Source organism: Channa argus, chromosome 8 (assembly GCF_033026475.1).
Source record: "Channa argus isolate prfri chromosome 8, Channa argus male v1.0, whole genome shotgun sequence".
Classification (NCBI taxonomy): Eukaryota; Metazoa; Chordata; class Actinopteri; order Anabantiformes; family Channidae; genus Channa; species Channa argus.
Window position 1 is genome coordinate 3899563 of NC_090204.1, and position 17120 is coordinate 3916682.

General features: G+C 39.2%; 1 protein-coding gene across 1 annotated transcript in view; it reads right to left on the reverse strand.

The window, feature by feature from the left end:
* Positions 1 to 17120, reverse strand: part of oca2 (oculocutaneous albinism II) — a 41150-nt gene that overhangs the window by 23229 nt on the left and 801 nt on the right. The window contains exons 2-14 of the mRNA XM_067514589.1: positions 15534 to 15788; positions 11936 to 12031; positions 11127 to 11324; positions 10822 to 10879; positions 9943 to 10015; positions 9271 to 9428; positions 9091 to 9173; positions 8529 to 8682; positions 6020 to 6091; positions 5471 to 5536; positions 4643 to 4699; positions 3284 to 3408; positions 1868 to 2006 (exon numbers count right to left, since the gene is read on the reverse strand). Coding sequence (XP_067370690.1) covers positions 1868 to 2006; positions 3284 to 3408; positions 4643 to 4699; positions 5471 to 5536; positions 6020 to 6091; positions 8529 to 8682; positions 9091 to 9173; positions 9271 to 9428; positions 9943 to 10015; positions 10822 to 10879; positions 11127 to 11324; positions 11936 to 12031; positions 15534 to 15775 — 1521 coding nt within the window. The 5' untranslated portion in view covers positions 15776 to 15788. The remainder of the gene's footprint in view (positions 1 to 1867; positions 2007 to 3283; positions 3409 to 4642; positions 4700 to 5470; positions 5537 to 6019; positions 6092 to 8528; positions 8683 to 9090; positions 9174 to 9270; positions 9429 to 9942; positions 10016 to 10821; positions 10880 to 11126; positions 11325 to 11935; positions 12032 to 15533; positions 15789 to 17120) is intronic.

Consider the following 17120-nt stretch of genomic DNA (forward strand, 5'->3'; position numbering starts at 1 on the left):
AAAAATATGACGTGGTGCTTGAGATGGTGTGGTGAGAAAAATAATATAAAGTGAAGTCATTTCAATTCCTGTCTCAAAGTAGAGGTCAGTTGGGCCAACGACTGTGTCAAATATCGAAAATAAATAATGTTTACATGTGGAAACCATGTGAAATCACTTAAAGCCTGCTGGTACAAAGACATCGAGAGCTCTAAAACCAAATGTGATGTACATCGTCCACCACAGGAAAAGATCTGGGCCTTCACTTACACGGATTCAGAAATTATTGCATCAGGAGTGACACTGTCTCCTTTACAAGTTTAATCAGAGACTAATCCAAAAGAAGGGGGTATTCAGCAAGCCCCAGCAATGCCACTTGCAAAAGGAGCCGCAGCAACATAATCTGCAGCTAAGGTGCAGGTGAGTGGGAACCATTCGACAAGTGTTTCTCCTTATTGGTGTCAGAAATGATGAAATATGTGGAGCAGAAGGAATTCAGAGCTGCTGTGTTGTTCAATATGATTGAATGTACTGGTGATAATGTATTTATTCAAAAAACAAACCTGAACGAACAAGGTACACATTTAAAGTCCGATCTGATGTGTCTACGTTTGACAGGAAGACTTCCAAAGCAAAAATATGTAACACCTTGGAATAGGAAGATGTTACAGTTCGTTTCTCCACTAGTTTGACATTTTTAATTCCTGTGATTTATGGTGGCACCTGAAAAATATAAATTGGTTTCACTGCTTCTACATCTCCATTCATCACCTGCACATCAATGTAAATAAAGCTCCAACTCACAAATGTATAAACATACATAGAGACTGGACTATGTCTTAAGCATAACACAATGTGTGTTTAGCTATATTATACATGCAAATATATGTAGAAACACTGTAAAGCTGCATTAGGTCAAAATGCTTATACAAGGAAAGTGAGTATAAAAGAGTTTGCAACAGCACACTGTGACCAGTAAACTCTTACCTTATTATTGTTACAGTTTATGTATTGGATGCTCTATGTTATTACATTCTGTCCCCTTGCTAATATTTTTTTAAACTTTAGAAGGGAAAGAAATGATTCTCAAAAAGGAGATTAAAAAAAAACCTGAGAATTGTATGAAGCAAAATCCAGACCCAAATCATGTAAACACAAGGTCCCAACCGAAATGTTATCCCCAAATCTATTAGGCCGTATCAAAACCAACCGTAATAACTAAAACTACAGTATGTCGATGCTAAAATGGGGTTTATTTGTCTTTGAAGAGACTCCACATGATATCGGTGATCATTTGAATGCACACAAGGTTCAGCGGGGAAAAAAAAAGAGCAGATCAAAGGAAGTAAACATGGCATCAGTCCTGATGTGAGCTGTCAGGTCAGTGAGCTACAGTCCGCTGGTTTCAATACGTTTTGAACCACTAGTGGGCCCCCAGAGCAACACAACCACGATGATCAACACATCTAATCATTACCACTTCCCTGTTTAACGCTGCAGAGGTGAGTGTTACATTTAGCTAAGTAACTACAGTATGGAGAGTTGCTTACTGCAGCTTTAATGTGGTGCTTCAGAGTTGTTTGGAATTGTAACTGTCTGCCTTAGTGCGCATTTATTATTGCCATTGCATTAATACTTCTTTTCATAATCAACCATTCGAATTCCACAACAAAAGCCGCTGCCAAAGCTGTTCATCCAGCGACATTAACTACTGTATACACAAGCTCTAAGAAATAAGGTGTTTTCGGTCAGTGTGACTAATTTCAGTACTCTCTGTTACATGCAAGACATTAAAGAGCATCACGTTTCCTTTACTTGGCATCTGCTGCATGTGTCAGTTGACCTGTTACAGTGTGTTAGCACAACAGCGAGCTGTGAAAGTGCATACTTCTCTGCGCAGATTCTGGTTTGATACTATAATCACATTGGGTGGATCTCCGACAGCTGTGGCGGCCCCTCCAATGTTGGTGAAGATTACTTCTGCAATCAGGACATGTCTGGGGTCTAGATTAAGCACCTCACACAACCTGCAAAATCACATACAGTAGAGACACAAAAGCCCTTTAGCCTTGATTACATTTCAACAAGTGGGTAAAATAAATACAGGAAATATAAGAAGGTGTTGAAAAATAAAAACTATTGGTTCTTGTGGCTGTACAGGATGTGCACTGTCCTGACCTGGAAACAAACTAGCACAGTGTTTCCTAGATCTGTGCTTTGTGTATAAAGCTTCAGTCAAATTTTATCTTATATTTGGCCTGGCAGCAAAACAATTTTGAGAAATTAGTTATGGGTCATTGTACAAATTCAAATCAAAGGCAGGAAATAGAGGCACAACAATGAGGAGGAGACAGAAGTGAGTGGGTGGAACACACACACACACACACACACAGATGCTTTGTGCTGTAAGACACCACATGGCAGTAAATTGTAGCTTGTGTAGTAGATCTGATTTAGGGGTGTAGAGATGTGTATTTTTCAAGAGGAGGCTGTAATCTGCTGGGGTTTTTTCATATACTAGGAGATTAGTGGACACACATAGGAATCCTGTGAATTTCTAAACACAGTCAGTTGCCAGTAAGGAAAACAATTATGTAAAAGAAGAATAAAGATTTGGGGAAATAAACTTATTCCAGTGGAGATGAGAAGATCACTACCGCAGTCTGCAAACTCCGGCTGTATCCAAAGCTAAGAAAGTCTGCGGGTTAAGGTGGCATCTCTAAAGATCACTGATATTGTTTTTGTTAAAGGAGGAAAAAATAAAACTAAAAAAAGCCACATAATCCATGTTTCTATTCTGGACGATGTTTCCTTAAGGCAGCTCTTTACAGAAAGGCACCGTAGCTTCATATTTACTGCCCAGATGTTAGAACTATATCAATCTTCACATCTAGAGTTTCAGTAAGAGAAAAGTGCTGTGTATTTCCCAAAATGTAAAACTATGTCTTTCAGAATGTACATTAATTTACTTTACTTTATTACTACTTTACTCACTTTTTGTCAACTGTTAAGCTACTAAAGCACAATACTATGCAGCAGTATTGTGATGTGATGTAATTTTTTTTTTTTTTTTTGTTAAATTTGTTCTAATTCATATGACAGGATTGCAGGTAAGTAAAACTACAAAAATGTGCAGGTTTAATAGGTTTACTATTCTCAAATTGCTGTAACTGTAGCTGTAAATGTGAGTGAACACTTGTCTCTGTGTATAAAACAAACAGTCCCTAGATGAGCCTCTCATCCACTGTACAATGGGATAAACAGGTACAGAAATACTGTTGACATTCAAATGACTGCACCTTACCTTATGGTGACGGGGGTAAAAAGCATCATAGTGGTCACATTGTCCAGAAACGCTGAGAGAATGGCAGCGATGAGGCAGAGGATGATGATCATAGGCCAAACTCTTCCTCTGGATAACTGGTACGCCTCCAGAGGGAAGAAAGATAATGATGAGCCAACTTGGCCATTAAGTGAATGTTTGGATTCACTCTCAGTTTGAGTGCAGAGAGGACTTAAAAATCGAAATCGACCGCGTCAAAATAATCTTTGAGTGGTTTTGCAGAAGTGTGACATTTCACAGATGAGATACTGAATGTAACACTAAAAGATCCACTCTGCTCATATTCCAAAAACAGACATAAGATAGGATACAAGACTGATTCCCACTTTCTTTTTTGTCATCTAAAGATTTAATACTAAAATACATTCGTAACCCCATGAGACTGGCTCAAGGTGGACACCTTTTGGATGTACTGTAATAGTACAGCGTGTTGGAGCAGCAGGGCAAGCTGTTCTATGAGAAAGTATTTTTCATTTGGAGTCCCTGCCCTTGTCCAATTTACAACTAAAATGCATGAATCTGCATGATCCCCACGTTCACTGCGTAGGTCTGACTATACCTGAAGAAAAAAACGTATTCACCCTCCTTCACCATCTGCAGCCGACATTCAGGACTAAATTCTGAGCCTCCCACAACTGTTTTGTCGATAGTAGAACACCTTGACCTCATAGAGAGAGTTTTCAGGTCTTTTTTATGGCAGAGTAACAAATTCATTTAAGAATTCATTTATCATTTGTAAAAGAAGATGAGGATCGAAACTGTAGCACAAACAGAACCCATCTTAACCAAGAATTAATTTAATTATAATTTTATAGTCCTTCAATTTTTTAGGATGTATGTAAGTTTGCACTCGACACTGGTACAGTCAAAATCATTTTTCCTCCTTCTTATAGAAAAAAGTTATTCGACTCGCTTTCAGCACTGACCTACTTTTCTTAACTTCCCCATAAAACAAAGCAAATGACATTCTTGTCAGCCTATTATAGTGCTGTAGTTTGAGGTCAGGATGCAAAGAGAGGCATCAAAAACTATTAGGTCATCTTACAATAAAAAAGTCTTCGTAGAACGTGGGCATGTCAGATAAGTCAAAATTAAAACTACACGCTTGTCAGTGCTAATATCAGAAATAGCTCAAAGCCTGTCGCCTCCGAGACAACTTCGAAACACCAGTGGACAACTATTTTCACAGGCTTGTCATTTAAAATCCCACAAGGTCAAAGGTAAAACATATATCACTAAAGAAAACTATAATAACCGCTGTGATATCTTTGTGATCAAAATATCAGACTTTCTCTTGTATTTCTTTTGTAGCCAACTCACCTTAACAGCACAGTAATCAAAGAAGCCCGTCTCGGAAAATATGGCCACCAACACCATCTGGAAGAAAGAGGAGACGTTTCTGTAAAAAAATATTTTCTGTCATGTAGCAGAATTATAACCCTGATAATTCAAAAATAGAAATAACAGACTGCACGATGGTGTTCACGTCCGAGACAGTGGTCAGCAAGAAAGACATTTCCAAGTGGTTTCAGGATTCAGTTTATCGTTCATTATGATTGACATCTTCATTTATATAGTACATACAGTTTCACTGTACATGACCATTAGGGATGTCTGTACAGTATAACATGCAGTGTATATTAAAATGTATTGCCTGCAGGTTTGGAATAGGTTCAGAAACTCTCTCTGCTGCATTTCGCAGACTGAGGTGAAAATTTCAGTGGCAGCTGTTTACAGTGGAAGTTGTCCAAAGGACGCTACCATCTGTGGTCATGAATCAGCTTGAAATTGGAGAGATCACTGATCTAGCAGAAGTACCTCTTATGTGAATATAATACTAAGCGTGTCCTGCTAAAGTTATATTGAAAAGTGTGGTTTAAATCAAATGAATATGTTTCCGTAGAAACTCACACTCTTCAATTTTATACCAAACTTGACAGGACATGCTTGTTTTCACAGAAAGGTAATTTTATCATCATCTCTTGCCACTGTAGAAACAGACTTCATTGCCAGGTGTTAGTAAGGGTGGGAGAAATGAAATAGCAGAACATTAATTAACATTAATATAAAGATGTTTACATGTGAATTATTAAAAATAAATAAATAAAATAGCACAGACTGATACCATATTTGTCTTAAGGGTCTCACCATGCCAAACAGAAGAGCCAGAGTCTCATAGTCGATCCACTCTACTACAGTAACCAGGCTAGGTCGCTGTGAGACAGAACAAAAAAAAAGCCATTATATGTGACATGTATTAGTGAAAAACAAGTGTAATATACATGAATTACTATATTAAGATCTGGCAAGCTTTAACTTTCAACACATAACTAAACTTTCTGGCAAGTTAAACTAATTTAACAAACTCGTTGCACCTGTATTTCAGGCACTGCTATAACTCCTCACTGGCCCAGATCCTGCCTTTGGAGGCTGTATGTTTTTTTTAATGTATTTCCACGCACAACATTTTGACTTGTTATAGGTGGAACAAAGTGAGCCACACTGGGCCCAATATTCTAGAACTGGAACACAGAATTCATTTTAATAATGACCTTTTCTTCTATGAGCGGGACATTTGAAATCATATCTTAGAAAGTTCTAATATTTTTACTGACTTCTGAATTCTACACGCTAATATTATGAATAATAATTTCACACTTTCATTTTCAGAAAAAAGGAGAAAAAACGCAACCGTACATCACCAATAATAGCCAGAGCTGCTAAGGCTGCCAGAGATCCCAACATGGCAGCCAGGGTGCGGTGCACAATCTGAAAATTCAAAGAAAAACTAAATTGGACACCTCTGAAATAGTTTCAGCACAGTAACAGGAAAGAAAACATGTTGAAACTTCTGCTCTATTCTGTCTATGTCAGTCTGTCATTATCAAGAAATGCAGATCATGAAGGAGATATTGTACACAAATCCACGACACTATCATCCAGCGGGCTCCATTACTACACTCATGTAGGATGCTTCCCTTTATTAAAAACTGAGGACTGCGATAAGCAGGACATGTTATCAGAAAGCAAAGCTGCTCCTCTGACATTTATGCCATCGAAATAAATTGCGGGAAAGTAGATCACTTTATGTTTATTTTCAAGGGCTGAGACTTTGCTGGATGACAAAATGGGATCTGTGGCTGATACCTTAAACTCAAATAGGAGGGTTAATTAAGCAAGATGTAAAGAATAAACTAAACTTGTCAACAGCATTATGTGGGACAGCTTTGTTGGTGTGTTTGTTCTGGCTGAGGGAATATGTGTTACATGTTATTCTGCTGTCAGTTTAAACAGAAGAACCTTCTTGGTCTTTAACGCATACTGACGTTGCTGAACTACTGAACACTTGACTGGGTCTCGTCACTCAAGATGAATCATAAATTAAAAAGTACAGACTTCTTTTACTCGGAATACATCAGTAAAAATAATGGATAAAGGAGAACAAAAGCATCTTTTCTTCCACTGCAGCCTTTGTCAGAAATGACAAAGTCCTTTACTTTACGCTGCTGTTGTAGCATTTGACTAAAGAGCCCATTAAGAAGGAAATAGTCCAATTACTAAAACTCTTAGACATCTGTTTGCTTAAACCTTTTCAAAATTGAACGTGGAGTAAACGTGCTCACTCGTTCTAAAACTTGTGTCAAGTTTTAATGAGGAAAGCAAATCTTCTCAGCAGAGGAGTGAGAAATCTGATGACACGTTGCTCGATGCCTCTCACCTTTAAAGACAATTCCTCACACTTTCATTTACAGCCTCTGCAAGCAGCAGACCTGTCAGTAACATAGATGACACACAAGAGTGTTTCGGCACCGGGCTGCCAGTCACGGCCCACTCTTGACTTTGACGTCATTGAATTGCCCCTGCCGGCACAGCTTAGTGAGTTCACTCCTTGTCGTTTGCAGGGAGATTAGCCTGTCTAATTAAAATCAAATGCTGACTGGAAATGAATGAAAATTAGAGGCATATCCAGGGAACTCACGTCTAAACAAGTATAAACTGACGAGGTTGTAAGCAACATAACAAAGTAATGACAAGTGGGAAATAACAATATATATATATAATTATGAATTTACTGAAAATTTGCCTGTGACTTATTGCATAATAAACAGAAAGAAACAAGAAATTGCTTTAACAACATATTTCAAATTAATATGTTTATCAACTGTAATTCTTGATGATGCATTACATTATTAAACACTTAATTAAATATACAAAAAAGTAGTGTGACCTGTCAGCGGTGAAGTAAAATGACAATTCAAATCCAGCACAAATGACCGAAATTGGCAAAATAAAATGCAAATGAACCATTGACCATGGTTGACCATGATTACAAACTCTATTGTGTGAGCAACAAGATAACATAATCTGAACTTAAGGTTCCTCCAAGCGATGTCAACTGGAGGCATTTTTTAGCTAAAAGCAGAGAGACATTTTAATGTAGGGAAATCCGAGGTATGTTTTACGGCATTCAGTTACATGCACTACTCAAACTAGAACCAAAAGGAGTAAAGTAAATGTGTCCTTTAATTTCTTCAGCAAATATTTAAGTCACACGCTTCATCAGGATTCATTTAGTTTGTCTTTTCCCACAGCAGTGATACGTAAATATTTCCACCTGAGCCAAGCTTTAAAACACTTTTTGTTATAATACAAAGTGAGGCTTTATTATATGCAATAAATGATCATTAAAACCTGTGAGCTATCAGTGTCAAAAGTCTCAAGTTATTGATACTGTGTATATACTGAGAATGGGAAGTCGTGAATGAGTGAATTTGAGAGAGTGGATTTTGGAGACGGTTGATAGTCAGACAGTCAGTTTTTCCTTGTGGTGACTGGTGCAATTCATCCATAGTGCAACAACACTAGCAGAGGACTGAGACAGGTGTCAGTCAAGCCCAGTCTGTCCACACAGACAGGAGGGGAGTTCTTATCGGGGTGATTGTAGACACCTGTGGGGTCGGACCAGTGGGCTGCACAGCTCTGTGCTTCTCCTACTGTCACAAAAATGTCTAATGAAGCAAAACAGAAACACCGGTGGGGATGTAGGTGACTATGGCTGCAGCATTTCCTTTATGCTCATTAAGACGTGTCGGCACAGTACAGTGTATTTGTGTGCAGCTGTGACTCACAACAAACCAGGCAGGGGAACCTGAACACAAAGTCGTTCATCATCCATAGAAAAGCCTGAGCATCACAGGCCATTTACCTCAAAGATGATGAGAACATAGACCCCAGCCAGGATGATTCCAGCGATGGCCACCTGAGTCTCCACATTGACGTAGAGAGACTGGTGGGTCATAGACAACGGGACGACCTCATTATCCTGCAGGAAGGCCTGAATCGTGATGACAATGGGGTCACTGTGTGGAAACAACACAGCAGTGAGGATGAGTTACATTAGCAATCAATTGTCAGTAAGGGCCCTGAGTGTGCAGTTAGTATTCTATCATTTATAATCCTATAATTTAAGTAATTGATTTTCAAATGATCTGTCCAACCGCAAAACCATTTTACCAAGTGATTAACATTTCGGTCATTTTTATTATAGTTATTCCTCTGCTGAAATTGTTGGCAACTTGTGCTGTTTAACTGTGTAATAATCACCGAATTGTAACAGTGGATCAGGGATTTATATTAATAATAATTGTAATCATAATTATTATTATCATCATCATCATCATCAGACTCTCTCCTAAAAAAATGTAAAAAAAACTACATAATCCCCCCCATTTTTCTGACATATTTAAATCAATGGTGTCCTGTGGTACCTGCTGAGCATCTCAAACGTTTTTGTCAACAGTATCTGGTCACTTCGTTCGCTGTGTATTGGAATGGTCCAATTATGAAGCATCTGTTTCCAAACAGGAAAATGAAGGAATGAACTTTCCAACACTAGCCAACATGTTACATTTGACACAACAAAGAATTTTTCCCACGGAGGCTCTAACCTGCTGGGTCCTCCTCCTCCGTTGTCCTGGCTGCTCAGTCTGCTGCACCTGGATCAGGATATACTCCTGATTGGTGAGGTCAATCATGCCCCCCGTGAACGGTCCCCCCATCTGTAGCTTCAGCAACGCGTTGTCACGAAAATTTGTCAAGTTCATTGCTGTGGGAAGCAAACTGTTAAGAGAAAACTCTACACTGTATGTTGATACCACATGTTGTGTCCAGCCTTTCGGAATTCATTGAATGTATCACAGACAGAAGCGATGTCATGAACTGTGAGAACATAAAGAAAATAGGATCGTCCCTCTTTGAATAGTATTCAAAGACTGAAGTACACAATTAAACACAACAGTACAGTCCATTTATTCTCCTGCCAGGATTGCTAGCACTCCTATTTACCTATTTTCTCCTGCCGCATTCATTCTGATTATACCCCGATGAAGACCCTTGTGGAGTAAACACATTAAAAAGAATCTCACTAAGTAATTTTTTCCTGTGCTTCTGTGTCTCAGCATGCCCTTATTCTCAAAGTAAAACACAGCTGCATCGCGTTCCACCCTGTTCCGGTGTTGATTAAAGGCCCACTGGGTCTTTTCACAGCGCACATTTTGTTGGTTTCTGATTTCACAACATAACGTGAAATACCAATATCAAAAATGCAGTGGGAAGGATACAAAAACTCTCTGTGGAAGAGACTGCCAGCATCCTCCAGGGGTTGTCTCTATCTGGATACATACTAAAGAACAGCTAAAACCAGAATGCATTGATCAATACATCTTGTGATACTGACAGTACTTATTTTGCAGATCCACTCTACTGCCTGTCTGTAGGCAAAGTAGCGTATATAGCTGGAGGGATTAAATTAGTGTAGCATAAAGACTGAAAGCCATAATAATAATTATTATTATGGCTTTTTGTCTTATGTAATCTAACTAATGTAACTAATACATAGTTAACCATATATTAGTAAATTAAATAATAATAATGTCAATAATATGACTTATTCCCAGTAATTGGAGACAAAATTTTTCTGATAAAACACTGTAAACCATCAGCTCTTTAACAATAAAATGATTTTCTAAAATCAGTTGACAAATGTCAATGTTATGTTGCTTTTTCTTCCTGTCTTTAATTGTGTTTGTCTACAGGCAGACTGGACCTCCCAGAGACAGCAGCAACGTTGACATACCGGGCAAAGCGGCGTCTACATATCCATGCAGATCCCTTTGTACTGGGCAAGACTGTCATGAAGTACTTTTACTATGTATATGTCTGTGTATGTCAGTGGTGCTGGTAAGAATATGCATGTAGTCCAGCCCCACACTTTGCATAGAGGCACAGCAGAAAGGAGACAATGTTTCCTAAAATGTGGAACTTTTTGTGGAATAAGCCATAAATGAAAAGAATAATACATAATAAAAATGAAAATACCCAAAGTTGTTTAAGCACAGAAAAGATTTAAGTCAACTGTTAAGATATTTGTTTTTTAAAATATCATGTCTGGGTTTTGTTATACCAATAATGTGCAAACTTTTAGGGACAAATTCACTTACACTGCAGAGAACAACAATAGTAAAGATTGTGGCAATTTTGGAGACTTTCAAACAGCATCTGAAAAGAGAAAAAGTAGATAGTTAATATAATAAATAAATTGTGATCTGTATGGTGGTTTCCAACCCAGAAATAAGACCCCCTCCTAACAGCGGTCAAATTTATAAGGAACACCTAAGATCCCCCACACCGATACATTTATTTTATTTATTTATTTATTTATTTATTTAATTTTTCATTTTAGGTTGGAAAACACTGTTAAATGATTCCAATCTTTTCAGGAAGTAACATGAGGTTTGGGTCATACTTCATACTACTGGTCAGTCTGAAGTTGAGGTTGAGGTTGTCCAGAGGGTCACTCTTGTCTGACGAGCTGGAGCGGGACAGGGACAAGCTGGTGACCTCGCTGCCCAGTCTATACCTCCTCTCCAAGTCCAGGGAGCTGTTGTCCCAGGGCTCCCCCCCACCAACAAAGCTGGGGTCATGCAGTGTCATGTAGGTTATACTAGAAAAGAATAATGACTGTCAGTATTCTCTGTCACTGACCACCATTTTCAGGGGCAGAACAAAACCCTGCAGTGACATTTAGGTCACCAGCTGTGATTTAAGCTCCTAAATCAAAATGTCAGCGAATCAAAACATGTCTGTGAAAGGTAAGTATCAGTGTAAGAGGGGGTTGCACAATGGTGTTTCATTAAATGACACTGCAGGCATGTCATTCTGACAATGAATGTTGAAGGAAAAAACATAATCCTAGTTGTCAGTCAGACAACACTAGATAACCTGATGATGTCTCAGTAAGGATGAAAAACTATTATTATTATCAATGAGTATGGCTATTTAAAAAAAATCATATTTCATTATGATGTGTTCAGTTTTGATAATGAATTATTACACAATTTATTCGAAAAGGTTCAGAGGTAGAGCACTGGGCTGGGATGCAGAAGGCTGTGCGTTCAACTCCCACCCCACAAGGTGTGGCCCCCACACACCTTTTTAGAGACAAGCCGAAAGCCATCTGGCTATTTATATAGATAATTTTCTAATGAGTTGTTTTTTCAAATTTTGCATAATTTGGGATTCCATACAAGATCTCAAATGATTGAAATGACTCACCTGTCGTCTTGAGAGAATCTCAGCAGAGGTGACCGCTCTGTAAGGTTGGCTGAATTTGTTTTCCCCCTGAGAATATTAACCATACTGAAACTTTGCCTGGTAAAAAAAAAAAAAGAAGAAGAAGAAAACAACAACAATAATGAATCTGGGATTTTTAAAAACCAGTTGTCACGTCACAATTGTCAGTCACTGGTTAACATTTGCTAGACCTTTTGAAACCCACGGGTGGCAGAAATGTGGGGGAGCATGAGGCCACTCGACACCCGAGGGGGTCATTAATGTGTCTGCACAGGACAGGATCCCCTGCAGGCTGCCGTCCTCAGGAGCATCACAGCAGGTTCACACCAACAATCACATCCCCATGAGTGCACACACACACACAGAGTTCATCTCTGTCTTTTAGCAAGAAATACAGCAGCACATACAAACACTCTCGACGCTGCTCCTTTTCGGTTTTACAGCCGTCAACATTGTCTGAACCAGCAACCAAAAATACACCAATCCACTATTTAATCAAGACCACTGTCATCTCAGCAATTACTCTGACAACAGCGGAGATGTCATGAGATTCATTATGTAAAGAAATACCAACGCACCGAGGCAACACTGATAGATGGAAATCCTTCTGAAAATGAAAGATGAAGAAGGGGGTTGGCTGCTCACACACAGTCTGTGTACTTCATTAAGAAAAAAGAGTTTTTTTTGGTTCATGGTTCAATAAATGTATTATTAACATATGGTTTGGGGTGGTTAATTTTGTGACGGCTGTTATTGAAAGCTGAGATGACTGAGTAACTCATATTTCCTTCACATTTTCCTTTGGTATTATCTTACACATCTGACAGTCGTTACCAAACACAATCCGGGCAGATGACATTTGGGTGCTTTAAATCAACGAATCAATGAAAGGGAGTAGATTACATTAGGGAATTCTGCCGCATTAATCCTCTTTGATACTCTTATACAACTATGAAGAGATTTACTGCTTGTCTACTGATGTTTTCTCCCCTCTTCTTTGCCTGTCTTGAATCCCTGATGCTGTCCCCTAAACGTGACTTAGCAAAGAGACGGCACTTTTGCAGAGGATCCTGAGGTTCAAGTTGGAAGGACTTATTCAACTGCCTTTTGATGAAATCAGGGTGCTACACTAGGTGAGGTTTTGCATTGTGACTAACCATGCGTAAATGATTTGTGGCCACATGGAGGCAGCAGAATGATCACGCTGTCTGCTAATCAGCTCGGCATTCAGCAGATCTGATCATAAGCCAACAAAAGCATATGATCGGGGTTGTGTTTCTAACCATCTGGCAAATTTAAGTGTAATATTCACTTTTTCTTTTAGCTTTGTTTTTACTGTCCATCAACCCCGGAGACGAATGTCTGTCTCCAGCCAGTCACCAAATCTATGCTGTTTGGTGGTAAACAGGTAGGATACCCTCAGATTTCCCATAAATCCGCAGCCTACAACTGGTTATGGTGCTGATGAGGTGTGTGCCAAAACAGCAAGTTGTGGGCTGTAAAGGCAATAATATTCTTTGTCACCATGAACAGCCCCTTTCACATCACACACCATTATCAAAATGTTGAGAACAGCAACTTTAACTTGCAACATGTTTAATTTTCAGCAACATTAACCACAAACTGCAATAGAGTTTATAAAGAGCTTCGCAAAACAGAACTGAATCAGTCAGCACATGCAGACATTATTTTCAAACAGTTGTGAAACACCAAAATATGAACTAAGAAACACCAATTCAGTTAGTGTATGACCCAAGCCCTTGTATCACTTAAGTCCATTATGTCTATGTGCAGACCCCATAAGACCCCACAGCAACCACCACTGCTGCATTTCTTTTTATCTCAACCAGAAACATTTTGTCAACGTGTGGCCGTGTTTCACTTTTAACAGCAAAAGTGCCTTGAAGCTTTTGTTAAAATGGAACCTACATTCAGCAAGTGAAGATGTTTTGCCATTTGCCATTTGTTAATCTAATCATCATTAGTCCACCAAATAATCCTCACTGCTCTTTTTCCCATTTGTCAAGTTTTGTGAGTTTGTGCATAATGTTTCCAAGTATCCAAGTGTAATTCTTTGATCAGCGGCAGTATGCTCGTTGTCATGTGCAGCTTTGACGTAGTTCATTAAAAGCAATCCACAGTTGTATAACATCACAGCCACAGGCTTTGAGATTAGCACCACCCCGACTGAGATACACACCCACAGCTTACACACATCGTGTGTGTGAAATATTCTTGCTCTTCAAGAACATTCCAGCGTTTTCCAGGCCTGTTGATGCAGCCCCTGAAGATTTGACCAATATGGCCTGTGTAATGTGTAATAATACACTTGTGGTCTAACGAAGTTCAGACTTGTAGTTGAAAACTTGTAGTATTTATGCTTGGAATAAATCGATTACTGTAGTTATTCACATGGTTTTACTGATAATCTGTGAACACTCACAGATGACCAGCATTGTAATGTAGATCTTAAAACTACTGTTTTTTTGCACCATACACCCAATCACATAAAGTTAATCAAAGGGCGCCTTCGCTGGTTTTGAACATGCTTCTTGTGATTGTAGTGTGGCTAGTACATGTAAATAAATGCCATTAAACTTCCCTTTGAATTCCCTATATCAAAATATCTCTCTGCTTGTAGCTGAAAAATCCCTCCAGATGACATCACTTGAAAGGAACCTTCAATTCATTTTATGTCATCGTGTTGTTCACTATATGGAGTTTCTAATCATGGTCAAGCTGCTTTTCCAGAGTTGACCCCGGATGGCAACATCTGAACACCTAACGATCCAGATGTCAGCTAGAAGCAGATATATATTTTAATATAGTGAAGTCAGAGGGTAAGTTTAAAAGCATTAATGTGCATTTACACCCTAAACTAAAGCTACAGCAGGTTGGAAATTGGTGAAGTCGCCCTTTAATTTACACTGAAGCGTGTAATTTTTCCCATAAAAATTACATTGTGTAAAAGCTGCTTCTGCTCAAATGTAGCTAATTTCCATCTGCTGCAGCTGCTCAGCTACAAGAAAGTGGGTTGCAGTTTCAAAGGGCTGTTTCTCAGGGTCATCTGAAGATGGTGTAGTAACCCACAAAGCTTTGTAGCTGCAAAATGATTGCCAGGGTTAATCCAGTTTTCTGGTCAGGTAGTGAACTGCACAGGGGTCTGATGTGGTGAAAAGAATGCAAAGGTTTGACCGAAACTGTGACACTGTTTAATCAAAACAGTGAGCTGACAGATTAAAAGGTAGTGTAAAGCTGAAGGTCACTGCAGAGTCATGTGATAATTCTCACTGTCACTACAAGCAGCATTTTTCACATTTCACACGGCCATTTGATGAGATTGTTATATAAAATATATATGTATTTATTTATTTATCATAACAGCTTTAATTTTTAAAGTTGCAACATGTTGACCAAACCGTCTTCATTCTTTCCTTCATTTATCTGGATAATGATGAGATCACTAGGTTGGTCACTGAATAGTGTCAAACGTTAGAAACTTCATTAGTCTGCATCCAACACAAAGCAACCCTTGAAAGTAGCTCCCCCTTTATTAACGTTACAATTTGTCTTATCATACCCATCTTCTTGTCGAACAGGAACAAAGGCCTCAGTATGGATGACGCACTGTCCCGAAGGCAGAACCGCAGACTGCTGGAGCTTCTGGGTGTCTCTCCGGTCTGAGATGCCCTGCAGCAGACGGAGCTCCCCAAAGTTCCCTGCGGCCGTCTCCGTTGACCTCAGGCTGCTCCTGGCCTGATGGCCTTGGGCCGACCCCTGAGACATCTCTATTTCCAGGTTGCTTTTGTTCTCCAAATACATGGTGAAAGGGGAGCTGGAGGGGTGAAAAAAGCAGCTCTGTTCAGCCATTAATCCTGTAATAACTTAGTCTGGAGCCACTTTGGGGCCGCGGAAGCTACATTGACATATTATCCTCCTTATGGCCAACATGTTCACAAACAACATATACATCCAGATGACGTCATGACTTAAGTCCAGTACTATCTTGAAGCTATCTTGAATTGTTGCCTCCACCACCTCTAAAAGAAAATATCTGTTATAATGTTACTAAGCTCTGTGGCTACTTGTCAATGTGGCACATTTTTCTCTAAAAGCCAGGTGACTGCTCTCATTGAAAACGGCGCTGATGAAATCAGGCCATAAAAGCAGAGCTGACAGGAAGCACAGTCAGGTGACAGCCTACAGGTCTGTGGCTTCATCTCTGTGACCCACCACATTCACATACAAGAAGTCCTGTGACCCATTGTTGAAATTCAAGTATGAATTACAGCAGCTTCAAATGAGTCAGTTTTTAATTCATTTAATAAAAAGATGTGGATCCTGTTGCCATTAATAACAACTGTTTTGCCTTAATTCGCCACGGCTTCCCTCTTTTGCAGTTAAGTGTAACATTACAGCATTAACACAGACCTTGGGTTCAAGTCAAACTTTTTTGCCTTTCACAAATTATCCCTGACACCAAGGAAACAAGGAGCTCAATTGTACTGCACAGGTCCTAAAATGTGTGGAGGTTTTGTGAGGTAAAGTTTACATACTGTGCTGTACATGTACGTCATCAGGTCGGATTTTAAATTGATTCATTTTAAATTTTGTGCAATGTAAATCCAACCTCTTCTTTAGCACCACACAGGAAAGTCAATGTGCATTATCTGACAGCTGAGTGAATCTCACAGCAGGATGTCAGTGGTCATAAGGTCAGCTACACCAGACATGTGGTCTTGGACAACACTAAAGCTGCGTGAATTCGACAGGATTATTGCTCACATGAAAGTCAAAAGGAACTCACGTGTGATGTTTGAGCTCATGATGATAATACCTCTTTGAGGAGTCAGACTGCAGTCCTGCCAAGTGCCGATACAGGCTCGAATTACCGATCCTTCAATTTGAAGCAATTACTACTAAATCCTCCTCTCACATAAAAATATTCATTACAGCAGCTGCATTGGGGCTATGTGTTTCTTATTTACAAACCCAAAATCATTCTAGTGTCTGAAGGATGCAGAGGAAATTCTCAAATTGGCACCGTGTGCTTTTTCTAACATTCAGAACATGTCAGGGAGATAGCTGGTGTCGCACAGTTTAGTTATGCCTCACATAACAACCTTGCCCAATCCCTGCTGTATGCATTTGCAGACAGCAAAATGAT